General features: G+C 35.5%; 1 protein-coding gene across 1 annotated transcript in view; it reads right to left on the bottom strand.

Annotated features, from left to right (window-relative positions):
• The window catches only part of vsnl1a (visinin-like 1a), a 60,821-nt gene extending 35,769 nt beyond the window's left edge, over positions 1-25,052 (bottom strand). Inside the window, exons 1-2 of the mRNA XM_088904633.1 lie at positions 24,566-25,052; positions 5,939-6,105 (exon numbers count right to left, since the gene is read on the bottom strand). Coding sequence (XP_088760759.1) covers positions 5,939-6,100 — 162 coding nt within the window. The 5' untranslated portion in view covers positions 6,101-6,105; positions 24,566-25,052. The remainder of the gene's footprint in view (positions 1-5,938; positions 6,106-24,565) is intronic.
• Positions 25,053-27,773: the final 2,721 nt, after the last annotated feature.

Raw genomic sequence — 27,773 nt, 5'->3', positions numbered from 1 at the left:
CTGTGTTCCTGTTCGAGTTCCCCCTTCCCGGGGATTTTCATCGTCCTTGTCTTGGATGGACCTCCTGGTTTTAGATTATGGACTGCGCCCCGGTTTCCCTTTTTGGACTGTGTTGGACTTGTTCACCTGCACCATGCCTCCAGAGCACCGGATCCCAGCCGTCACGCCCCCCTGTCTGTCATCCTGTCCTCTTCCTGTTGTGTTTCCCCTGGTGTCCTACCCCAGTCACTTCCGGATTATACCGTCTGCATAGGGTCCTAAATACAGACTACAAGAGACTATCAACTGGCTCCTGTTACAACAACTGCCACAAAACACAGCAGATCAGGCAGAGAACTGAAAAATTTTCATCGTTTGTATTTATGTGCCTGTGTATTTTATGGAGAGGTGAATGAAAATGCTACGGAATGCCAAAAGTATCTCTATATACTGTGTTTTGTAATATTCTTTACAACTGAAGCAGTTTTATCCCTCATATATTTGCATGGGTTTGCATGTCCTCCCTGTGTTAATGTGGCTTTCCTCTGGGTGCTCTGATTTGCTCCCACAGTTCAAAGGCATACAGTATTTGTATATTAATTGGCTTTTTGAAAAATTGGCCCAGAGTGTGTGTGCCCCGCAATGGACTGGTATCCAGAATGTATCCTGCCTTGCGTCCATTGCTTGCTAGGGTAGGATCTACCTCCCTTGCAACACTGTAGTGGATAAAGTGGTTAGAAAATGGACAAATGGATATACTTGTCTCTAAATCATCATGAAACAAAGCTATGCTCCTTCCCTTGGTGAGTATTTGGAGAGGTGGTGCTTATACTTATACGGTGTGTAACAAAAGAGCAACCAGAAGCACAGTTTGCCTCTTATTATTGACAGGGAATATAAAGTCTGTTTTACTTGACCTCTCTGAGAATGCAAAGGTAAAAAATGTGATAAAGATTTACATTGTATACAGTAACTTGACACTAAATGCCTTATTAAGTTGCTTTGGTGTGTAAAACTAGTTTTTCTACAGAAGTAATTTTCAAATAACGTCTCTGTTAGTGGTTGCTGCTCTTTGTATTTGTGATACTCCAGACATTTGTTTCTGTGCATTTTACCTGAACAGTGCATTTCATTATTTTTGGACCACTTCTGGAAAAGTCTCAAAATTTGTTTACAGAAATGTCTCCTTATGCCAGAAACTTCACTTGGAAATATAATTTTATATATAAAAGACAAAATGAAGGCATTCTATTGCAGTTCACCTTAGGAAAATCCAGATACCTGGATTTTTTGTTATGTGTTATTATTTACCTTTACTTTTTTATTATTTGATTTGATTTATGTGAATATATTCAAACACACACATTAGAGGTTACATTTGAACATTTGAACACAAAACAGAAGTACTGGGAGTGGGTACTTTTTCTCTTTATTTAATTTTTTATCCTGAACACTCTATACTCAGTCTTCATACAAGCAATACAGGAATCAATCAGGAATGAATCTCACAAACATTGTATAATACCAAAACATAATTTTAATTAAATTATTATTTGAGAAGATCTTTGTGTATCCCACTCTATTTATGTTATGATTATTCTTGAGCATAGATAATTATGGGATTACTTAGTGTTCTTCTCCATACTTCAAACCCTGGGTTGTAATTGCAGTGTTATAATTATAAGTTTATCTCATCAGGGGAAGCAAAGTAGCTGTTAGACAAAATACTGTAGGTTTCTCATATGACCATGTGACAGAGAAGAACTTTTTATGACAAAAAATTGCACCTATCAGAGAATTCACCACTTCATCCTCTGCCTTTTAATGGCACATCTATGTCTACATTATCACCATTCATCTCTGCGGTACCATTTCTTAAACAAATGAGATGTCATTCTTACTCTTCGTAGAGACATTGTTTTAATAAAATTCTAGGACTTATTGTTGCTTAGCAACATAACACTTTTGAAGAAGGCTCCACGGCCGAAACGTTGTGTTCTCTTTCTTCTTTTTTTCAGCATGGAATAAACCTATTACTTGTTCCTTTGCAGCCTACGCATGCTGACGCAGCTACCCACCCTAACATAACACTTTGCCTCTATTGCAAGTCTGGGATATGAAACCCATTCTCACATTGTGATAGTTACTAATCTTAGCAGTGGCTTACAGATTTATTTTTTTTTACAAAAATCATGTTTTGTTTGCTGATGATAGATGATTTTGTGTACACATGTCTAAGGAGAAAAAAAAGATTATACTTTTCCATTATGCTCTACTTCACATGAATATCCATGCATCCATTTTCTAACCATTTCAGGGTTGTAGGGGAGCTGGAGCCTTTCCCAGCAAGCGATGGGCACAAAGCAGGATATACCCTGGACAGGGCACCAGTCCATCCATTGCTTTCAAAGCTGCATAAATAAGGGGTCTGAAATAAACTACATAACCTAAATAACTACAGTAGTATTTAACTACTACTAAATAACCTATATACTGTAACTACAAAATAACCTTGTATTTAGAGTGAATTCTGACTTTTCAAATGATTAAATGATTCTGTATTTAGAATATTTGTTAAGTCACATCCATCAGCTGTTTGGATTTTACCAATTTGACTTTCTACAGACAACGGAAATAAACAGAAGGCATTTAAATAATAACCATATTAAGAATTTGGGATTTTAACAGCAATAAAGATTTTACCATACTAGAGATGATGTGGTTCTGACTGTTGCAGTCTGAATGTGTTCTCAAATTTGCTGCCTATGTTTGGACTTATAGTATAGCAATTCAATTCTCATCTATTTAAGGAGGTGCACATTTTTTTTTATTGCCACTAACAATATGCAACAAGATCCATCCATCTATCCATGTCCAGTGCTGCGAGGCAGCAATGCTAACCACTGCATCTTCGTGCTGCCCTGCAACAAGATCATCTAAGCATTAACCTGGAGAAACTCTCCTTTCTGTGATTCGTTCCTACCCTCAGCAGGATGGCGGCACACCCCATAATCAGATGTACTTCTAACACAAAGTATGGATGCCGAAAATAGAGTTGAAGATTTTGTCAAACCAGACCACCATTAAATCTTGGAGGCTGCACAAGCATATTTTTTTTAATTAATGGGGCAAATGAATGGCTTGTACGTTGTTCTACAATGTAACACTTTATATGTAGTGAACTGCATGTGAGCAGCATCAGGACTTACCTAAAAAGCAACTTAAAAGCTAAAAAGTTTATTTCACATATAAAGTAGTTATTGGATATTCTGATGTTGTTTTTACCATATAATATACTCTTGTGAAACACTTGCTTCTAATTAAACAAATCACAGTACATTCAACATATGGCATTGGTGATTAATCTAACGAAATAATAACAATATGTAAATCATTTTCAAAGGAAAAAAAACATTTGCACTTTTAAAGTTTGTAGTTACAGAAATTAATCTGCTTTCTTTTTTAATATTCAATGTATGACTTGTTCATTTTGGAAAAAGTTCTTTGCTTATTAGTGACTATTAATCACTAATGCTGTTGCAGGCACTTGACGATTTTCACATATCGGGAGGATTGATTCTCCTTGCTACAATGACAAGCTACTGTACAATAACATCTACTCTGGCACAACTGCTAGAAGTGTAGCATACCTCTGTCAGCATATTACAGTACCTTACCAAGAGAACTGTTCTTCCAACAAAACCAATCATGATTTTGCAATTTACAGAAAATATCCAACCGTCTTCAAAAAGCTAGGCATCAAATAATGTAATGATTCACACCATGTTTATTACATGTGAGCTGATAATGGGTGGATGGATGTTACAAAAGGTCATTTTTCAAGATGATTGAATATTGATCAAACTCTTAGTTATAATAAATCACAATGATACAACTGCTGTGGTTATATTTCATCTTGAAACTCAGATTAAACCAGCTATTCACTTACCTGTAGGCTTATATTTCAGCCATTATATCATACCACAGTGATATACTGTAGTTGTGGTATCACACAATTCTTATATTATATACTTATATTATACATACTGTATACTGTACAGTGCCTTACAAAAGTATTCAGACCTTTCTTATAGTGTCCAGTTTTATGAAATTATAACATTTAAATTGAGTTTAAATTGAATATTTTATTCAAAACCTGACAATCTCAAACTGAAGACTTCAAAAGGTTATATTAGTTATAGTTAATGATAGGAAAAACTGAAATATGCAGATTGCATTAGGATTTTTGTCCAATTTAAGATATGAAGCAGGTTTTCGCCTACGATTTTCCAGTCCTTTGCTCCATCTACATTCTAATCAGTCTTGACAAGCTTCCCAAGTCCTGCTGATGAGAAGCAGAACTTTAACATAAAGCCACCATCACCATGCTTTGCAGTAGGTGTGGTGTTCACTGAATGATGCATTACATTGGGGTGTACATCAGGTGTAACACTTTGCATTTAAATGTGCATTTTGCATAAACTTCCAGTTTTGTCTTGAAAGACTACAAACCCTTTTGTCGCATGTTTGCAGTATCATCTGGACACCTGGATGCAAACCCAATGGAGGATTTGAGATTTTATTTCAGTTCCATACAAGCTCCCCTAATGAATCAAATGGGATATTGTTGACTCTTGCACATTTTCTCCCACCTCAGCCAATGAACCTTCTAACTCTTTCAAAGTCAATATGAGGTTCATGGTGCAATCCCTAACCAGTTTCCTCCTTGCCTGGCTACTCCTTTGGAGAGATAACATGAACTTTCTGTATGATTTCAGAAAAAAAATCTCCAATTAACATAGAAGACTGCATACATTTGTGAATCATTGTAACTAAACGGTAAGAGTTCTGGAATTTGCCATTGTGTTATAGCCAGAAATATAACAACCGGAAGTAGCAAAAGCAACTATTACTTTATGCCTAGCAAGCAATCTAGCACCTTTTACATTGCATTAAAGTCATCATTGATGCTGGTTGTGCTTCACCAACAGTAAACACTGGGCAGAGGATAATGAAACTGCATAATAATCTTTATATAAAACAAGACAAGTTTTTTAGGAGTATACAGATATGTTTTAAGCTGACATGCATCATGAATATGCCTTGAAGAGCTAGTGAATTGGTTGAGTGTGGGATATGAATGCATTCATAAGGATACATTTATGTATCCTTCCCACACCTAATGTGTAATGCATGAAGTAAAGTCAATGAAAAAAACATATTTATAGAGTTGCTCTCACACAAACTCCAAGTTCATCTTCAAGCTCAAGATCTATAATTTACCCCAGTGCTAGGTACTTCAAGATATGGAGTATTGAAAAGATGTGAATACAAAAGCATGCCAATCTGCAAATTATCTTTGAGAAATGTTGCAATTGATGTTAGTTAAGTAATTTCTAATTTTGATGGTACGAAAAATAAGGTTTTTTATATGTGGAGAGCCCAGCTGGCTGTTTCAATGGTAATGCACATTAAGACGATCAGAATGTACAAGCTTTCAAAGCTTTCTGTAACTTTTTATCACACTTTCTATTTACTATGTACAGGCTCAGTCTCATTTTTAATTATTTTTTAAATAACCTAAAAGATAAATGCATGAATGTGTAGTAGTGTTTTTAATCAGATCGATAATTGATTGGTTACTTTTCTTATTATCATTTTATTAAAAAATGTCACAAAGTACAAGGTTTCTAAATTCAAATTACAGTATGTCTAGGTCTGGTCCATCTAATGAAAGGAGTTTGCGCATTATTTTCTAAGCTTGGCTGGATGCATTTATCTAAAATACAGGTTGCAGGTTGCAGGGAATAATCCTTAATTGGACATAAAATAGATGCAATTAATATTTTAAAATATTTTAACTAATATTTTTTTAAACCTGAACAGAGTCAAAGACATAGTGAAATCATCACATCTTTGGTGCCATTAAATATTAAGCCAAACACAGCTGCAGACATACCTTGACATACAACTGCTGGAACTCATCCAGGTTGAGCCTGCCACTGGGACAGTCCTTCAGAAATCCTTTGTACCACTGTTTAAGTTCATGTTCATTAAACTCTGTGCTCTTCACCAGATCCTCCATAACTTCAGGGGCCAGTTTGCTGTTCTGTTTCCCCATTGTTTCTGAAAAATAACACAATGACATCTGTTTAATTGTGTTCAGCTTCTATATAAATTTCTCTGCTAAATGTCAAGAAGTGTTGTTTAAAATGCCAATGTTAAACCTAGTGAATCACATGCATTTTCTCAGAGTTTAAACAAGCATGACATGCACTACATTCTGGTGTGTTCAGCTACCAGTTAACTGAGAAAAGGTTAAGGCCAGACTGATATGTTTTCAATATATCTTTTATCACCATGATCTCTCTGGAGCCAGAGATCTGATGAGATTCTAAAACCTCTTCATGATCTTTGATATTTGCTCAAGGGGATTCTTCCAGATTACTAAATCTAAAGGTTCACAAACTTATTCACACAAGAATATTTACTTATGGATAATTTTGTTAATTATGTTTTCCAAATATGCCTTATGTGTTTGTGTTATACCTTCAATCAGGTTATCAAGTCACATCACGTTTAATAACTGCTTATCCAATTGGGGGTCATGGTGCCCTGGATCTTATTCCAGGAAGCACTGGGCGCAAGGTGGGATACACCCTGGACAAGGCGCCAGTTTACTGCAGTTTCCACCTAACAGCCTAAAGACATACTGGTAGGTTTATTGTCGTCTGGGAAAATATGGCCCTAGTACGAGTGTGTGTTTGTATGCCCTGTGATGGACTGGTATCCTGTCCAGAATGTACCCCTCCTTGTGGCTTTCCCTGCCAAGATAGATAGGCTCTGGCTCCACTGTGGCCATGAATCAGATGAAGCTGTTAGACAATGGATGGATGGATAGTTTTGATTAAACAAGGGTACCATAGTATGGAATTGGAATTGTAACTTTCATAATTATACTGGGGTTCACAAACATTTTATCATCACTGTATTGTATATCTACTGGCATTGTAAAAATATATTGTTAATCCTTTATTTTTTAATTTATACATGTATATATATTTAATATATTTAAATAAATATATTTTTAAATATTGTTTTTACAAAATACCATGTTCTTGATCTCTGATCAAATCCTAGATTTAAAAAAAGAGAAGACAGAAATACTAAACATATTACAAATAACAGGCCCGATGTTCAAAACACAGATGCATCACTGCTTCAGATGAGGAGTTGAGGAAGTGCCTAAGTTTTTTTTAATAGGGTTCATATTTTTATGATTACATAAATAACAAATTATATATTTTAAAAGGTTACAGAAACAGTAGTTGGGACATTTTAACTTAAACCAAGGCCACATAAGTAAAATAATAAAAATAAAATAAAAATGAAAAAATACTTGAATCCATGCAATTAATTTTGTACCTATGAATCAATTATTTCTTAAAATGTAATATTAGTTATAATACTTTTAAAAGTTGGTTGTTTAAATACTCCACCTCATTTTGATCTAAATTGTATTTGCTGTTTTCTAAAGGAACACACATTTATTACATTTTAGAATGTTAAAAAATCAGTTCTTTAAAAAAGTAGATCAAATTACTGGACACTAAACAGTTAAGAGTTACCCCTAAAAGTATCCTGAAGCAAGGTTAAATATAGCTTTGTATAATGTCCAGAAGAAGAGGGCAAAAAAACCTTTACAACAGTAAATATAAATACCTGATTCGTCACCTTAGAGAACAAATACATAAATAACCAGAGCAGACCCTAATGTTTACTGCAAATTGATTCTGTTAATATAGTATTTTTATATAAACAAACATACAATATATAAACATAAATGTTGACGTTTCTTGTCTAGACATTAGAAATTGCATATGTTCTTTGTTATTTATGGACCTATTTAATGTTCTTAAATTCTCCTGAAATATTTTACAATATAACACTGTTATTCTACAGATGGATCTTCTAAGATTGCAACAAGACTATCACAAGAAGTCATTTTAAGCAGAAGAGACAGGAAATGTATTATAAGTCATGTCTTCATTTACCATTAATGCTCATGACTGCACTGCTACAGTTTTGAAGGAATAAATCATCATTCTCATCATCTACACACAGAGATGATTTGTTCTGTCACCTAAAAGGGTTATTTGATGTTGCCAAAAATATCAGAACCTTGAAGCTAAAGATTAAGAGTCTGCATCTGCTCTTAATCTAGACTTCAGCAAATGAAAATGAAAACAAAGCACTCAAATTATGCTCTCACAAAAAGCCTTTAAGTGAAATTATATTCACAGATAATGCATACAACTTAAACAGTAGGAATATCTGAATTGCCTAATTTTGAAAATGTCATAACCATTTCAGGCTATCACACATGGATAGAGTTTCTTGCTGTTTGGTACTATGACAAATTTAGCGATGATTTGACTTTAAACCATGTATGATGGAAAAATAGTCTGTTAGTAAGAAAATAATTTTACATCTTTATCAACTAAAATACTGCAGTGATTAAGCTCTACTCTTAATGTGCATTAAGTTGAGTTACATTTTGTTGATTCCTTTAAATATATACAGTAGGACTTACTTGCTCAAGATTCATCCAGACAGACCAACTGTCATCAGACTGAATTTTCATGGAATAGTTTGACCATTCATTTTTAAAACCCCCATTTGCATCCAACAGAAGAGATGAAATCATTCAATTCATCATGTTTGACCCCATTCTGAAAAATCATGAAACTCAGTGGGATCTAAGATGTCTGCACACATTCAAAAAGGTGATTGTAATGATAAGGCAAAGATGGAGCTGATTCATTATTCTGCTAAAAATATGACATAACCATGTTCATTAAAATACCAGAAACAGACAGACAGACATGTACAGATATTCAATCATTTTTTTTCTGGATTGTTTTATTGCCCGTGTGTGATTACATTATTATTAATTAATAATTATTAATATTATTATGTATACATTATATATATATAGGTATTACATTTGTAGTGCTACAATTGAAAATTAAATATGCAGAAATCTTTAACACATGTGTTAAGTGTGAAGAACTGATCTTGCGAACATCATGTTCATAAAATGATTAGCTAAAAATAACAGGAAATTGATTTGCTATATTCAATTAAATATGATCAGAATAATTTCCTTTCTGATATTTTTTACTCTCTTTTCCGATACTGTTTCATTTCAGTCACCATGTTATAGAAAAAAAAATATTGCTCCTCTGGATTCAGACCAGCAACCAGGCGCATTCTTGGGCTTAAGGGAATACCCTATATACTGAAGTAACTCAACCTTTTTAGTTTTGAATAGAGAAGGTTAGGATGGGCCCTTATTCAAATGCTGCATTCAAAATCTTTAAAGCACTGACATTGTCAACCCAGAGGACTTCTTCATAATGTACAGTGAAATACAAACCAGATGACACAAGTGGAAACTATATACAGTACAAGTGTATTTAAAACCAAGTAGGAGTACAGAACAAGTTAAAAGCCATGTTTCTGAAGCTAATACCCTAAATTCCTAAAAGAAACAGCAGGATGAGAACCTTGAACCAATTAACTGCTATTAAACAAAACACTGTTAATGAGTTGGAAGGCCTCCTCACATTTGTCACTCTTCTTATTTCTGATATATATTTCTTTTATTTTGGGGATTTGAATGAAGTTCTCAAATAAAAGGTCACTGGGTTCAATTAGGAAAAAATCAAATTTTCCTTAGTATTACAAGCAAAAAAGAAATTATGATATATAAATTGTAAAAGTATATTATGAAATTTCATTCATTTTTATCACCTCGTCCTATTAAAAATGAATATTGATTTTCTCGGGACAGCGGTGTTGTGAGCACTCTTTTCATATATATTTGTTACTGTGTCCAGATGTGGTTAGCTTTTGAAAACATGTTTCACTGCTTGTCCTAACAAGATTATTCCTTCCACTTAATCTAGTATGTTTGCTAGATGATGAGTCTACTGTACACTCGGCCTCTTCCAGCAGCAGAAGTGGATCTGGCCAGCTGGTCTCACCACAGCTTAAACACACTGCACTGGGAGCTTCTGCCTTTCCTCCTCTGGCATCATGGAATCCAGGACTATCATGATATTAATAACACAGAACTTTTCACTGCTCAGGCCCAGCTGTCAAAAGTTCTGTGTCTGGGTGGCTGGATGTTAGAGGCTTGGTGCTGATGTTGTCATATACTTATTGCATGTTGCTTTCTATCATGGCTGTCACAATTTATCTGAGGGATTATTTGGTTAGAAACTTGAAGGGAGTTTAACTGATGGAGATGGGATGAAGTGTTGTACATATTAAAAAAAGTGTCTAAAAAATGTTTCACAACTAATGAATCATGTGACTACAGGATACAGGAAAAAGTATGTTCTTCAAATTCCACAGCCCTGAAAGAAACCAACATACAGGTAAGGGTTAATGCATTATAATGTGGCAGTGTCTGCCTGTGTGTGGATGTTCATCATACTTGAATCCCTAGTGTAAACTTTCAGCCATATTTCACAGTTCTCTGCTGATAACTGATAATAATGCTTTCCCAGCAGTCTCACAATTCTGTACTATTTCTGTGCCCTTAAGGTGTTTGGTGTATCGTACTTGGAAAGCTTTGAAATGTTATATATAAACTCATTCTACAACTAAAAGCAGAGTGGCATGGTCAAATATGCTATATTTCCACCTGCATCGTGAAGTCTGCTATCGCTGTTCATTCTCATCTTATTCCACATTAAATGAGAGTCTGCTCCATAGACAATCAGGTGTTCAAAAATGGAAATTGCTTCCTTGTACTGTAAATTACCATTCATAAATACATGTACAGTAACATCTGTCCAAAAAATCAGTGTTATTATGGCTGACAATTAAAATATAAAGAGAAGCAAAATATATGACAGGAATAGAGGGTTTTTTTTTCTGTCTTGCTGGATATGAAGAGCAAGTTAGAAAAAGAGCAGAAATAACTATTGGCAACTTGGAAATCAATAATAAAGCCTGAAGCTAAAACATTTCACATTAATGCCTAGAAAATCAAAACTGAGGCTAAAAACAGAGATCCCTTCCAGAAGACTTTAAATGTATTTTACCCCATTACTTCATCTAGGTCTCTCTATCCTTCTTCTTAAAAAAACATATGCATACCGAACACTATTTCACCTCCAAATCCGTAATTGATTAAATAAAAACAAGGATTTGATATCATAGTGTTGATCACACAGGCAAAAGACTGGCATTCACCTTTATTGCTTGCGATTGTTGTATTATTACAGCTTGTCTCAATATCAGACTGCTAAATGTATACTTCACATCTGACTAAAAGCATGTAGACTTCAGTGTTTCTTTGAATTTGTGTATTTAAATTACTTTGAATATTTATTGTAATATTTATTGTAATATAAATATTTTTCATCATGATTAACCTGTATTCATCCATTTTAATTTCTTGAAATAGCATGCGATCCATAACAGGTTTGATTTTGAAGCGATCCCTTTTGGGGGATAATGAGAACTGCAGTAATTACTTCTCTTTAAATTCTAAACTGTCTAATCAGATCTCTGTCGAACCTAGATGCCTGAAACTGATGAACTGAAAAAAAGATTAATTCTAAAATAAGAGAAAATAGTTACAGAAGTTACGATTTCCACCACATTTGAAGAATAATGTTTCATTGTGCAGTTGTGAAATACTTTCCATTAAAATCTCTTTATTATCATAATATTTTTCAAATTCATGGAATGAATTCCAAAATAAAAACTTATCAGGGAATACCGGGCTGTGGTCAAGAAGAGCTAGTGTGCCTTACAAAAGTGTTCAGACTGTTACAGTTTTTCATTCTGTTGTTTTAAAGCTTACAGTCATGACACTTTGAAATAATTAATATTTTTATATACACAATCAAATACAGCAGAAACCAAAAAGAAAGAAGCAAACAGATGATAAGACAGAAAAAAATGGAAAACTCATGAATTGCATAAGTACTCAAACCCTTTGCTGTGGCAAACCTAAATTGAATTAAGTAAAAATATCCCTTAACAAACCATACAACTAATCTGCTCACAATAATAGTGGTTCACATTATTTCAGAATAAATACACCACCTTTCTCTGTAAGGCCCCTCAGTCAATGCATCTGAAGCAAAGATTCAACCATGAAGACCAAATAACTTTCAGGGATAAAGGTGTATGTAAAGAAGTAACTATCCTTCTGCCATGGTGATATGCTCTCTGGGTGTGCAGCTGAGAGACTAGTCAGAGAGAAAAAGAGTACAGACATTCACATGAGGTGACGAGTAAGCAGCAGTGTTCTCTCTATTAAGAGATTCAGCATGCAGATACAGTAATGTCTAATTGGCTAGTCATAAGGTAAACTTGTTAAGGGTTATGGTTAAACCAGGAAAAAGCAAGAAGATAGCCACGCTCAACTGGGTTTGCATTAATCCCTAGAAAGACTACTAATTGTCACGATCGTAAATGTCACGATCGCTAACCCCTCCTCTTAAGGGCACACCAGCCCTTCCTTGTTTTCTCCCATTGTCTGCACCTGTTCCCTATTTCCGTTCCCCCTTAAAAGCCAAACGCAGACTTCACTCCTCGTTCCTCATTGAATTCCGCTTCATGAGAGCCCGGGGTCCTGCTGCATTTGGCTCCGTTATAGTTTTAACCTTCTGTTCCTGATTCCCCGCCCCGCCGGTCCCGACCCAGCTCATGCTTTTATTCCTTGAATGGATCTCCTGGCCTTGGACTCTACTCTTCTGTTTGGATTCCCCGTTTGGACCTTGTTTTTGTTTGATCGCCCCGGCCTCACTTCCCAGGACACCTGCTCACCTTGGACACGCCCCCCTGTCTCCAGACCCTCTCCTGCATGACTTTCTCCCCAGTGTATCTTCACAATTCCGGATTGTGTCTTCTGCATGGGGCCCGGAATGGATACAGCAAGTTGGGTGCAGAGACCCTGCTTTAAAGGGGGTTAATGTACATAGGTCCTTCATGCCAAACTACCAGGTTAGGAGGATCATCTATAGTGTATAAAGGCACATATTTGGGTGAGAGTTTAAAAACATTTCAAGGACCCTTAATATCTCTTTGAGCATGGTGAAGTTTAATATTAAAAAGTGTAAAAGACACCCAGACTCTGCCTAGATCGCCCTGTCCCTCTAAACTCATCAGCCAGGCAAAAAGCAAACTGGTTACGGATGCCAGCATGAAACCTTCTGGTCTAAAAACAAAGTACAAAGTGTTACATATGATGAAAACCCAACATAGTGCATCACCAAGTCAACACAACCCCTACTGTCAAGTATGGTGATGGCACCATTACATTATAGTTCTGCTTCTGAGCAGCAGGGAATGGGAAACTGAGATGGAGCAAAGCACTGGTAAATCTTACAGGAAAAACCAATTTCAGACCTAAAAATCATTGTTTAGCAGGACAATGATCAAAAGCACAAGGTCAAAGTATCTAGAGAAAGCTTGAGCAAATCTGTTCAAAGGAATGGGCAAGTAGAATGAGCTAATGAGAAAAGTTGGTACAGATTTACCCCAAATCATTTTTAAATCTATTAAATGGAATAAAATGTGTATACATCAAGTTATAATTTCACAAAATATGATGTCAAAAGAAGAGAATGAATATGCTTGCAAAGCACTGTACATTAAACAGTACAAAGCATACCTGTGTGCATCTGTTCATCTTTTCTGTTGATACTGGTGACAGAATTTATATTTTATAGATAGGCTGCAGTCAATATATTCATTTTGACCTATGAAATATACATATATTTTATGTATACGAAAATGATCAGATAATGTAATAAATCCATTTGTTGTGAATTATAATCAACTGAAAATTAACTGCACATTAGCATTTTAATTAGATTGTACAGTAAATCAAAAGACACTGGGGTAATGAGATAATCTCAATAAGAAAACAGATTGTAGAAAGTATTCCTTTAATTTTTCAGTGTTCGAGCATGATTCTTGAAAGGATCTACAGGTTTAACTCATAGACTGGTGATATTTGTTTAATCAACATCTACAGCTTGAAAGCATCTTATTCCTAGTAACTGCTGTGACAAGCCAGATCTCATCTCAGCAGCACAGGGCACAAAGCTTGACTACGATGCCTGTCCATCAATGGGCACACACGCAAGTATGCAGGGACAATTCTTACACATTAATTAACCTGGACTGCATATCTTTTGGAGAAAACCAGAGAACCTGGAAAAAACCCACAGTGGCACGTGTGACTAAGATATTCACAGGGCTGCGACCATATGTATGTTGCCAAATCTTGTAGTGTTGTTTTTTCCCTTTTCTTTTGTTTTCTTTCTGTCCCTTAGTTCCAAATCTATCCCCTCACTCCCCACCCTCACACCACAGCACCACTACACACCTTGCACATCACCCCTGACTGTGTGGTGAGTGACAGGTGTCTAGGCAAAGTGCACGATTCAATATGAAAAGATTGCTGCCCACTGTGCTGACTGTTAGGGTAGAGAGAGGACCTTAAAAAGAGAGAGGCAGACACAAAAACAGCATAAAGATTTTTTGTACAGACAGACCTACTTTTGTTAGACAGACAGTCAAGTAGTGCTGAGAGACCAAGAGAAATAGATATTTATGCTGACTGATTTGGGCAGTATTGTACGAAGCTCGTGTTAATGTTAGTCGTTCTCTGCTCTGCAGAATGCTTTTATATAAAGTGAGTAAGTCTGTCTTCTGTTTTAAAGTTGGGCTATTTTGTTCTATTCTTTGTCTATATCATGGCTTCATCAGTGTTTGTTTTTGGTGGACTGTCTACATATGTTGAATTATTTCTAATTTCAGTGATATATAAATATTTTTGTTAGTGAAGAAACACTAGACTGTTCACATCTTTTTTCATTTGTGAAATTCTCTGTAAGCACTTTCATGGCTTAAAATTAACCTTGAGTGTTTGAATGCTGTGTCCCCTGTTTGTTATTGTCACCATGACTGTTCATCCAATTAAAGAACTTTGTACTTCAGGAACCCCCAGATTATACAACTGAGAGGACCTTGTCCTCCGTGGTACTAGATGGTGTAGCTGGAATTAGTTTGGAGTTTGTTTTTATTTAAAGCTGTAGTTTACCTGCTACACATTCAGTATGCAAAAAATGTAATTTTATAATTAGGTGAATATTTACACATTAAAAATATTTTGAAGCTCATTATCTTATATATAATGTAGTATTTGCAGCTAGAGCTAACTACAAACCATCACGCACACATTCCATCTGTCTGAAATCACATGCCTCCTATTTAACGATATAATAAATACTGCTGTAAAAGTGAAATGCTATTCCTGAGCATAAATTACAGCTTGTCTTCATACTGTATGTTATATATGTCTTCATATACAGAAATAGCTCCTGGCCTTTTAATTCTAAAATTAATCCCTGATTTGTGTTACCTTTGCTTTGCAATTAAATGACTAATGACAAAGACAGATACAAACAATTGCAAGTATTGATACCAAAGGTTTTAAAACTATTAATACTTTAATACTTAGAGATGAACGCAAAATAAAGTTTGTACATTCATTACCATTCTAGTCAAACATATACCCTTTTTTCTATTTTTCCTAAAATCTGTTCAATAGCTTGTTAGGCTAATACACTATTTAAGAATAAAACTATAAAACCAAATGTGTTTTTTGAGGAGAAGATCACTATTTATAAAGAGCACAGTAATATAAAAGTATTTGCACAGAAATATACAGTACATTACTATACAGTACCATCAGCAAAATTAGTATTGTCATTTTCATTTTGTTGTTTTTTGTCAACTGTTCATTTTCAAAAAAGGCTTTGCATTCAATGAGATTTAGTGTTGTTTTCCACGGAAGTGCACTGGGGATTTAACACTATAAAATACTATCAGCAAATTTTACTTTTTAACAAAGCACTATTTGTATCGTATCAATTTATATCTGTTTACAAGTCATGAAAAACATTAGTCAGGTTAATGAAGAACACTGTATGAAATATATCCATATCTGAACACACGCTTAGTCAGATGCAATGTCTACAATGGTTATTCTGTCTTTTGCATTGCCACTTAAAATCCCTGTGTACAAAGTCCCAATATGTCAGTTTGACAAATTGGCCTTTTCCGTCCTGCTGGCCAGGAATCAGATCCTTGTAAGACAGAACCAGTTTTCCCTGCCTGCACTTAATGGATTAACAATGTTATAAAATTTTTGACATTAGAATAAAACACATTTCTAAATATTTCTTGCAAATAATAAATAGGTTTTATGTGTTATGGCATTCCTTCTGGTTCTCTTTTTTTGAAAAATGATTTTTATACATACCCTTTCACCTATTTTTTTTATTCCTGTGCTTATTTATGGGCTATTTCTTATTGAACAAAATATTTTCATACTTTTATCAAACAATTTCAGAGTATTATATATGCCTGTTAAAATCTGCTATATGGAATATAGGGATGATCCATCATATTGTTTGTCACTGACTATAGTTAAACTTTATAGATGGATTTCGTATTCTGAGTTTTAAGCCTTAGGCACTGAGAAACCTAAAGTTGTACTCATTTCACTAACTAAAATCTTCTATGGTTGCACTTCTATATTTAGATAAAAGAGCAAGACATAACTGCAGTAAGTTTTACAGGAAATGTCTTCAATGAATTTGGAGATGGCAACTCCATGTTCAATTAACATTTCATATTGGGTGTTCTATTAACATTTCTAAAAGGTACTTACTTAAGACTAAACATTGGTTCTTTATCCTTAAACACATTTTAATTCAAACTACATTCTTTATGGTAACACCTAGACATGTTTAAATGGTTGAATAAAAGCATTGCAAAAATGGTAAACATAAAGACTTATTTAAATGTAAGATTAAGATTAAGCTATTAAGATTTGATATATACACATCTAATCCACACATTAAAAACAACAAATAAAATGAAAGAAGTAAACAATTAATTGATATTAAAGAAGAATGGAAATGGCGTTATTGTGTAAGTACCCAACCCCTTTGCTGGGGTTTTAAGTGCAATTTAAGTGCACATAACTGCCTTAATAAGTCACAGAATTAGTTTAGTGGCCTCTCTCTGTGTCCAATAATAGGTGATTTCAGAATACATGCATGTGGCTCTGTGAGACCCTCAGTCAAGTAGTGAATTTCAAGCTAAGATTCAGCCATGGAGACTAAAGAGCTTTAAGAATAGTCATGGATAAAGTTGTAGAAAGGCACAGACCAAGAAAAGGGAAAAAAAATCACTGAATATCTCATCCAGCACAGTGAAGCTGATCATTAATAAGTAGAAGGTGCATCATACTACCAGACACTACCTAGATCATGCTGTACCTCCGAACTAAACAGCCAGGGAAGAATTAGAAACGCCACTGTAAGGCCAACAGAGACTTTTAAAAAACTTCAGAGCTGAATGGTTGAAACAGGAGAAAGTACAGTACTAACCTAACCTGGCCTGCATGGAAGAGTGGCAGGGACAAGAAAAATCATATCCCACATGAAGTTTGCAACAAAACATTACACCGCAACAATGTGCCGAATTTTGTTTGTGGTTAGACAAAAGAAAATTGGAACATTTTGGTCTAAATGCAAAAGCTAGGTCTAGTACCAACAACACCAATTACTCACTAATGAACAAAAAAAGAATATTGTGAGAAATACCTTAAATACTTAAACTGCCTAGGTTAGCAATAACAATATCCTTCTGAAAATGGGAGTTGTTTCTGGAGCAACTGCATAAAATCATATGAAGACAAAAGAAAATGAAATGTGAAGAAACAGTTAAATGAATAAATGATGATATTGCTTTTAGACAAATCTAACTACTGTATGTTACATATGGAGTGCAAAAACATGCATAAACAGTATGCATCTCAAAAACAAGTTGTGGAGTGTGGCATTATTTCATCAAAACATGTTTGGTCAAGAAAGTTCAGAAGTCATGTTTAGTATGAATCACATCTTGAATTCACATCATACTCCCCTAAACACAGTTACTTGATCACAAGCATGTAAAAGGCATAGCATAGACTGGAAGAGACATTATGTACAACCACAGTGATATTCCTCCATGTACTGTAAACAGCAGCTCCCACAACAGCAACATTTGCAGAAGTTGATGCTGATATCCATTATGCACCCATCTAATTTGTCCCACAGGATCTTGATTTTTTGTGTATAGTGCCATCTGTGACATTGATTTCAAATTGAGGCTAACATTTTGATGTACTATTGATCTTAGTGGATAACTATAATAATGTTAAAAAACAAAGCACAAACATTTGCTCTTCTGTATCAAGGGGTCTCTTGTGTGGTCAACATAGTGCTGTGCTGCACATTCAACATGTAGAACAATAGTTAAAATATTGTGTTTGTTAGCATCTCACACCGCTAAGCGACTAAGACCAAAACAATCTTGAACATGCACATGCAATACCACTGCCCAATGAGATACAAAACCAGCATTCATTAGAAAACCTCACAGTTTTCAAATATCCAAAGGACTGCTGTCCATGTTTGTGCACAGACCACAAACATGCCAGTATTTTGGGTTATGGAACTTCCATGATGCCAGTTGCTTCCTTACAGTTGATGATAGCCAGGAGCAGGCCCATGGAATCTGATGATCCTGTTGTTTGGTTGTATGGTGTAGTTGACTGGGTCTACGCTGATCACAGGTGCCTCCTGTCAGTTGCCAGTACTGCAGTAGTATAGTGACAGTAGATCGATGTGGCCCCGAGTGCTTTTTCGATTATTCTCTCTTTCACTAAGCCAAGGCATTTCTGCACTGTGATTACAGTCTGACAAGCATCATCAGAACTTAATATTCAGGAGATAATTAAGAGAGAAGGACATGAGGGGACATATTGAGGGGACACGAGGGGACATATTATTTACTATAACACATTTTCTATTCAATTTTGAACCTGCCATAATACCATGCTCCAAAAGGGTAAATGGTTTGCAAAATGACTAATTTGTGTTAACAATATGTTTCAATATGTACTAGCCACATTACATACACTTCACCTAGCTAAATAGTGTTAGGCGTAATAGTAATGAGTATGGATCTCTGCTCTTACCTAAATTAAGATCCTTCTTCTTGCTTTGCACTCCCTTTTCCTTCATCCTCTCTTATTCTAAATAACTCGGTTCTCCACACATCTCCGTCATCCTCTCTGTTCATCTTTTCCCGGTCCCTTTGTTTTTTTTTCCATGCATCATCATAGCTCTAGTGCTGCTCATACCTCTCCCAGGTACTGCAGTGATACGCTAGAACCACCCATCCATTTTCTAACTGCTTCTTCCAATTCAGGGTTGCAGGGGAGCTGGAGCCTATCCTGGCAAGCAACATAGGGGGGATGGGACACTAGTCCATCGCAGGGCAGACACACAAACACACAGGCATGCACACATTCACACCAGGGCCAATTTTCCCAGAAGCCAATTAACCGACCAGTATGTTATTGGATTGTGAGAGGAAACCAGAGCACCTGAAGTAAACACACACGAACATTGGGAGAACATACAAACTCCACACAGATAACACCTCAAGTCTGAAATTGAACACAGGACTCCAGTTCTGTAAGGCAGCAATGCTAAACACTGTACCACCTTGCCAACCATGTTTGAATCAGATAACTAGGAAAACAAAGTCACTTTTGGCATTTCAATTCACATTGCAACTTCCAAAACACACAGAAATTATCCTGAATTGCTTAATTAACCCAGATGCTGAAGATCATTTCCAATAATGACAGAAGAGCTGGAAGAACCCTGCTCAAGACCCACCTCTTCATGTACACTTACCTTTATTATTTTGTTTTTTTTGTCTTTTTGTGAACTACACTTTTGATTTTATGATTTATGATTTTATACTGTAAATAATTTTAGAACCTTACTGTTCAATTTCAAGGCTTTGAATGGCTTGTCCCCTCTGGTTGTTGTGGTAAAGGAATATTAATTATAACATAATTGTGCCACAATTGAGGTCAACACAAACTCTCACTTTTCATTTTCATAATTGAATTAAAGTTTTTTTTCTTTATTCATCTTTTGAATAGCTCCTTAATGGAGTTACAAGAACCTGTTGAATTTTAAAATTCAAATAACAAAATACTAATTAGAAGTAAGCACACAGTTTGTTTTTTAAACTACCTCTATCATTACATAAAAAATGCATTTTTACTCAAAACAAAATAAGTATAAATAACATATTCTTTACATTTATTTCCCACTAAGTTGCTATGGTTGTCACAGCAAAATGACTGCTATGCTAAACTAGATTAAGCCAAATTACAAAAAGAAAATATTCAGGTAAAATGTTCTCTAAAGTTATGCACAGCACATAAGAAAATACACAAATTAGACACCTGGTAATTTAACTAAAATGAAATTATCCATCCATTTTTTTATTCTCTTTATCAAATACATGGTTGTGGGAGTGACAGCGCCTATCCCAGCAAGCAATGGGGGAAAGGCAGGATACACCCTAGATATGACACCAATCCGTAACAGCGAAGACCCACAAACACTCATACCTAGGGCCAATTTTTCCAGAAGCCAATTAACGTACTGTCCTAGTATGTTTTTGGACTGTGGGAGGAAGCCCCCACCAACACAGGGAGAACATACAAACTCTATGCAAATAGCACCCCAGGTCCAGAATTAAAAACAGGTTCCTAGCACTACAAGAATGCTAATCACTGTGCTACCATGCCTCCCTTGAGCAGAATTCTTTTGACAAAATTACTTTATCTAGTTGGAAAAAAAATACCGTTTAATTAGTTGAATTCTATGTAATGTATTTATCAAGTGATGCACTAAGCTTAAATAGTAATGAGGTTTCCTCTCAAAATTTACTAGGCACAGCCAAAACATTGCAAAAGGTATCCACTTCCTTTAATTTGTGTTTTCTTCTTAGGATACATTTTAAAGATAGTAATTAAAACCTTTTACTTCAGCGAGTTGAAACATTAAAGAGACTGCTTAGCACACACATTACATACTGAATATCCACTTCGGTATTTTGTTCAAAAGTTGAAAACATTCGAAAAGAAAAGTAATATAACCGCTAATTTAATGGTGGAAAAGATTAATTAACTACTTTGTATATTTATTTGTCCACCAGGTGTAAGTATGAAATTCCTCGATAACGTGCTTTAATTTGTGCAACAAATTCATTTGATGAGTTTCATGGGAATTCACTACCCAGCCACAGACGCCATCACATAAAAAGTAAAATCAAACAGAAAAGAACAACTTTTGACTTTTAATTTTACCCTTAATCAACAGTCCATCCTAGAGCTGAATTGCCATTCTACTTAACCACATCAAATGGTGCAGCATGGATAATAGAAAACTATACATTGGCATTACAATACACTTATGTCACAGATTAATAGAGGTTAATCAAGAGTTTCCAATCAAGAATAATCAAGACTCAAGTTCAAACCACAACTGGAAGGCTGGAGGATCAAATCCCAGGTGGGAGCACAACTGCTGTACTGTTGAGCAGTGCATGACTTCTGGTGCGATCTCGGTAAACACACTCCTCAAGACAATGATGAGTCAATGTAGAAAAAGGCATTGAACAGGCTTCTGGCATATGTGTAATCCAATAAAAAAATGTATTTCCCTTTTTAATTTTCACATAGCTTCTCTAGATAGTGGTAACATCTACCATTTTGAGACTGAAAACAGCACACCGCCGTTGTCTTTCCCATAAGAAGTTTAAATTATATTTTCTTTCCATTCTTGCTTAATGCTTCAGTATGCATACTGTAAATGTTTTAGAGCTTTGATCAACTCTACCAGAGGCTTCAAGACAAATCATTATTCTTGTATTAGTTGAAATAAAAGGTACCAGTTATTACTAATTTCCTGTTACTGTGTAATAGTATAAGAGATGGCAAAAGCCAGCAACCTATGTCATATTTTTTTTTAAAATGCTTACATTTTCCAAGTTTGGTCTTTTGTATTTCTCACATTTTTACCAGAGCTAAAAACAGTATTACAAGTGATATCTACCCAGTTCGAATTTATTTCTATGAGGTGATATTCTGAATCCATGTAACGGAAACCATATTTAATGCAAAATCAAAATATAATGACATTTCCCAGTTTTTGCACTCTTATTAACAGACCAATATGTGAACAGGCATTAGATTTTTCTCCATCTAAATATGACATTATGGGATGTTGCAGAATGAGCTCTAATTCAGATATGAGTGCACAGACTGCCCACACATGGTTTCTCATGCATAGAACCAGATTAGAAGCTTATCTCCAAAAATGTTTATAGTGTGTTTAACATATTTTGGTAAATATACAGCATACACTGCTATTGCATTATATATATTTAAAGCTTAATCGTATACTGCTCCCTTTTTCTTCCTAGATTAACTGTAACGTGTAGAATCAGATTTGAAGCCTGTCTGTTTTATTGTCTGTACTGCCAGATAATTTGTGTGCTTTTCTCTGTGTTGCTAGAATTCAATAACATAATTCTAATACTGAAAATATACAGATGTTAAACACGTATACTTGAATCCTCTTATTTTTAGTGACAACGCATCTGTAATTCCACAATTTAAGATTTACTAACATTCCAAAACATCACCTCCTCAAACTACAACCTAAAGGAACCTTACAACACAAGCGTCAGTCTGCAGACTTGGAACATCTCAAATTTTGTCTGCAATTCAACTTTTTATTCCCTCCATTTCCTTATAAGAATATTTTACCACCTTTTTTTAAGCTCTCAAGTCCCTTATTCCTGTGGGCTGCTTTCATGGCTGTCACAACTCCTGGGACAAACAGCCTTTGTCATCATCTCTTAAAATAATTTAATACATGAAAATAAATGTGTAAATAGACAGAAATTCAGAATCCCGGAGAAAATAACAAGCATCTTTCACTACTTAATCATGCTCGTCTATTTAGCAAAGAAGTTGTATACATTTGATAGAATCCAGTATATTTTAAAACATGAAGAAGGCGCCACTGATTATTGGCGCGTTATGTAACCGAATGTCCTTTTTCATATTTTTCCTGCAGGGAACGACCTTGAGAGAGAAGACAGTAGCAAAGTGAAATTATAGGTTCGGGTAATTAAAATCTGAAAATGAGGGTGGGGGTCTGTGTGCGTGGGGGATGGGGCGCATTCTTTGGCACAACCACGGTGGTTCTGTAGAAAAATGACTTTTGGTGCATTCGTCAGGCTGCTAGCAGTAAAATACAAAGGGAGATGTGCTTCATGGTACCGATTATCTGTGCACAAAAAACATTCAATAATTAAACACGTGGTCTCTTTGTTATCGAAACTGACCCTTACTTGTGTGGTTATGTATCCTAATAATTTCACTTAAAGCATCTTTGCCATAAGCCTTTCTTGAGCAGCCTCCTCACCGGTATGTGCATACGTACCTACAGTACAGTATGTGACAGCATGGCAGTACCCAAAAATAGTGCAATACTGTGTTCAGGGAATAGCTACATTTGTTTGTACAATATTTTTTTTGGTTTGTACGTCATTTGCCTGCTTGACTAAAATATATGTTTATCCCACGGAATAGTGGAAGAGTACCGTGCAAAACTTCCTATATCCACAGGTATACTGTATAATGTCAGCTCTGCTTAGATGTTGTATAATATACACTCACGTTACATTAGAGCTAGCTGTGTTAGACACTTTCGCATGCGTAAAAGATTTACATCCACATTCTTCCTTAACAAGCTCCTTTACAATGATCTTTCCTGGCGTGTAATTACACAAGCCTTTGCTTGTCGTTTTGTTTCAGTAGGTAGACAAACTCAGCAATAGATATCAGGCAACTTCTGCTTGCAGATTTCACAACAAAATAAATGAAACTATATTTTCAAAGAGTATGTAATTACACATGCATCACACCATGAACTTAAACATCTCTAATTTATTTATATAAACGTTCTCACTGGCTATATGCAAAATAACAAAATTGCAATAACTGTAATTGTACAATATTAAAAAAACTAACGATATGTTGTTATTTTTATTAAAAACCTAATGTTTTTAAGATACATATTGCATAACCATTGTCTTTGTTACAGTGGTAACCGCATAACACAGTTTTTATAAGATCATTTTAATGTTGTGTACTGCGGTAAATACCACTTGGATCGATATTTTTAGTAATTTGTTACATATGTGTCCAGTGAATACTTCGAAACAGACTGTCATCAAGACAACAGACTACAATCAGCCAACCATGCATGCAAGACATTCCATAGCCTAATACCAGTTGTGCGTTTGCTTTCCTATTCCCCATATTAACCCCCAGTATACTAGCAGTACAGTACATATCTACACATCGTCGGGTACTAATTGTCCCTTTCTATGTAAAATAGGAAATAAACTAAATTAACCCACTCCCTGGAATATGTGTAAGTTAAAAAAATAACGAAAAGCACCTACCGAAATAAAAAGACATGCCGCATATATACACATCAATTTATCTTTTTACAGCAAAAAAATACGTACAACAACATCTTACCTTCACAAGCAAGAAAGCGAAGCTAATGGAGGTCTGATCTGTAAACGACTCTTAGGTGTCAAAAGCGTTGTGCTTCAAGTATGCCCCAATCTGATGATCCCTGTCTTGCAGTTTGCGAAACGTAAAAGCCGAAATCAGGAAAGAAATGCAGATGCTGTTCCAACAGAGATGCAGCAGGGACCGATCCTACTCAGATATTGGAGCTGAGTGACGCTAGCGGTACAATAGAAGTGCGGCGTCAGACTTCGTGCATCACGAATTTATTTTATCTAGTTGGTTGTCTTTTTGCAGAGAAATGCTGTTACTCGTTGTCGTGTACATTTGAGTTTGCGCAGGCTATAGAATTACGCCTTATTCTCTGCACCTTGCTTAAAAAAAAACATTACATCAGAGTTTTAGACGTATCAGTGGTTTACAATGCATGGTGCAGGGTATGAGGCAGCGATGGTAACATGCTTGGGGGAAACCCACTGCAGGAAATACTGCCACTGGGCAATCTTCCAGTACAGTATATGGAAAGCACTAAAGAATCTCCATTCTTTGAAAGCTAAATGATCACTCACAAATACGATGCGCAAAGCTTTTATGCTGTTGAATATTATTGTATGGCAGGAGTACAAAAACACAGGCGCATACAATAGAATATCGTCACAATACATTCTCCACACTATTATCTAGATTATCCAAAGCGTTTATTTTTCCACATTTTATAGATCATCGCCCAAAATACGTTGACTTGTGAAAACTTTATATTCTGCCTTATTTATTCTATTATAATGGTCTCTCTTTGCTTTAAATATATCATCATCTATAATAAATTACAACCTTTTCTGGGCTCCATATATTCTATTCACTTAGTTTTATATTTAAATGTTAATGTTTTATTTATATATTAGGTATAGATTACAGGGTTTTATTTCCTTAACTCTTATCACCTTTACTGGGTTCTACAGTTTTTCTTTTGACCTCTAAAAGTCCCCTTTCTGTAGCCTACAATGTCACTGTGAATGCTGAAAATTTATACTGATACCTGTAACTGTTAGTATACAGTATGATGAAGAAAACCACACATGAAGCAAGACTTTACAATGTGAAACTTAGATTCACACACTCCCTGCATCCTTGATGCGGAACAATTTGAAAAATACAAAACATACAGATTGTGTTTGTTCGATAATATTAATGTGGTTAATATGCTGTCTGTTAAACATGAATAAGCTTCTTAACTATGCTTTTAATATTGTTCAGCATCAGCTTTTTAGGTCATTTACCAGATATTAGACTATACTACAGCCAAAATTACTATTGTTTTCAATTAGGTATATTTAAATATATCTGTAATGGGATTCTTAGATCTATACTGCATCACCTGCAGTACGTTGCAGCTGCTAATAACAACTTTCCAGACTGAAATGCAGTAGTCTTTATTGCAGTAGTCGCTAGCATGAATACATTCGACTTTCTAACTTCTTTCTAACAGGTTTTGAGCAGATAGTTTCTTGATTAACCTATAGAGAACCTCTTAATTATAGTCATGTTCGATCATGTTGAGTATATTTACCACATATCAAACTGCTCTTTCTGTCTTATTCATTTTAATAACCTGCAATAGACTGGTGTCCTGTCCAAGGTGTACCCTGCCTTGCTCCTGTTGCTTGCTTGGATGGCTCTGGCTCCCCCGCAACCCTGAATTAAATGAAGCTGTGAGAAAATGGAAGGATGGATGATTTTTAATATTTATAATTGATTTTTTTTTTCAAATATATTATTAGAACCCTAAATATAATTAATTCTTACATAACAGGTGATATGAGGCTCATGACATACTTGGAAAGTCCCTTGGCAAAAGCTGCTGAAGCTATGACAGCATAAGGAGTCTGTGCCTTACAAAAAGTTATCACTAAAAGTCTCACTTATCTGCAAAAAGTTTTTCAGCGGTGTGTAAACCTGTCGATTGCAAGATCAGAATTGGAAGGCAATGTAAAAAAAAAATTCTGAGACAGTGTTGGATACTGAAGTTCAGGACGTTACTGGTGTTGGTGAATTAGGGCAGGGGTGATCAGGGATGAGTTGGAATTCTTAAGAACTCACTTAATTTCTATAAAGACTTAGTAAAATGTTATGAGTTAATGGTATCGAGTACCTATGTTTTATTTGTATTTACTAATTTAAAAAAGTAAGTAGGTGGTTTGGCAGGTAGCACTACTTTCTGGGTCTTGGGTTCATTTCCAGCCTGGGGTGCCTTCTCTGTGGAATTTGCACATTCTCTCATACAGTATGTTCACTTGGGTTTTCTCTGGCTGCTGCACTATCCTCCCACCTTCTAAAGATGTGCTGATAAATGTAGGATAATGAGCTTAGTTGTCAAGTAGCATGGTGACACAGTCGTTAGCATTGCTGGTTCACAGCACTGGCATTCAATCTGCGTAGAGTTTGTATGTTCTTCCCGTGTTTGTGTGGGTTTCGACCGGTTGCTTCGCTTTCCTCTTACAGTTCAAAGACATTCTGGTAGGTAAATTGGCCCTGGTGTGAGTACTGTATGTGTATCTGCGTTGGCCCTGCGACTCATCTCGTGTGTATCCCTCTCTGAAACACTGCTTGCCGAGATACAGTAGGCTTCGGCTTCCCTGTGACCCTGAATCAGATGAAATTGTTAGAAGATGGATGGCAAATCTAAATTTTCTCTTTGACCCTGTGATGGACTGGCATGCCATCTAGGGTAAGAAGAATTCCGTTCTCTCAGTCTTGTCTTGTGACCTACTGTATGTTATTAGGATTGGCTCTGGGATGCCACAAACCTCACCAGGACATGCAGCTTTCTAATAATGGAATAACAAGCCTAATTATCATAGATTTGAATTTGTACTTATTACTTTAATACGGAGAAAGATCGATTTATTTTATTTTAGCTCTGAAGTATTGGCTGTCAGTTTGGCAGGAAGGTTTACCTCCACTCATACCAAAATAGATTATTTTTGGATTGTAAAATTATGGTATTTTTATATAAATCACAGCTTTGGTAAATATTCTGTAACAAGAACACATGTAAATTTATATATAATTTATAATCGCTCATCGTGTAAGGTTTTGCCACATTCATTTTAAGTTGTAAGATGTCCATAATATGGATGGCCCCGTATACTGTATGTAAGTCTGTGACATACAACGGCTTCAAAATGGTGCGTCTAGCACACTGGCTAAAAAAAAA

This window comes from Atractosteus spatula, chromosome 2 (assembly GCF_055471065.1).
Source record: "Atractosteus spatula isolate fAtrSpa1 chromosome 2, fAtrSpa1.hap1, whole genome shotgun sequence".
Taxonomy (NCBI): domain Eukaryota; kingdom Metazoa; phylum Chordata; class Actinopteri; order Semionotiformes; family Lepisosteidae; genus Atractosteus; species Atractosteus spatula.
Note: the sequence above shows the minus strand (reverse complement) of the source record. Positions and strands in the feature narration are given on the sequence as shown.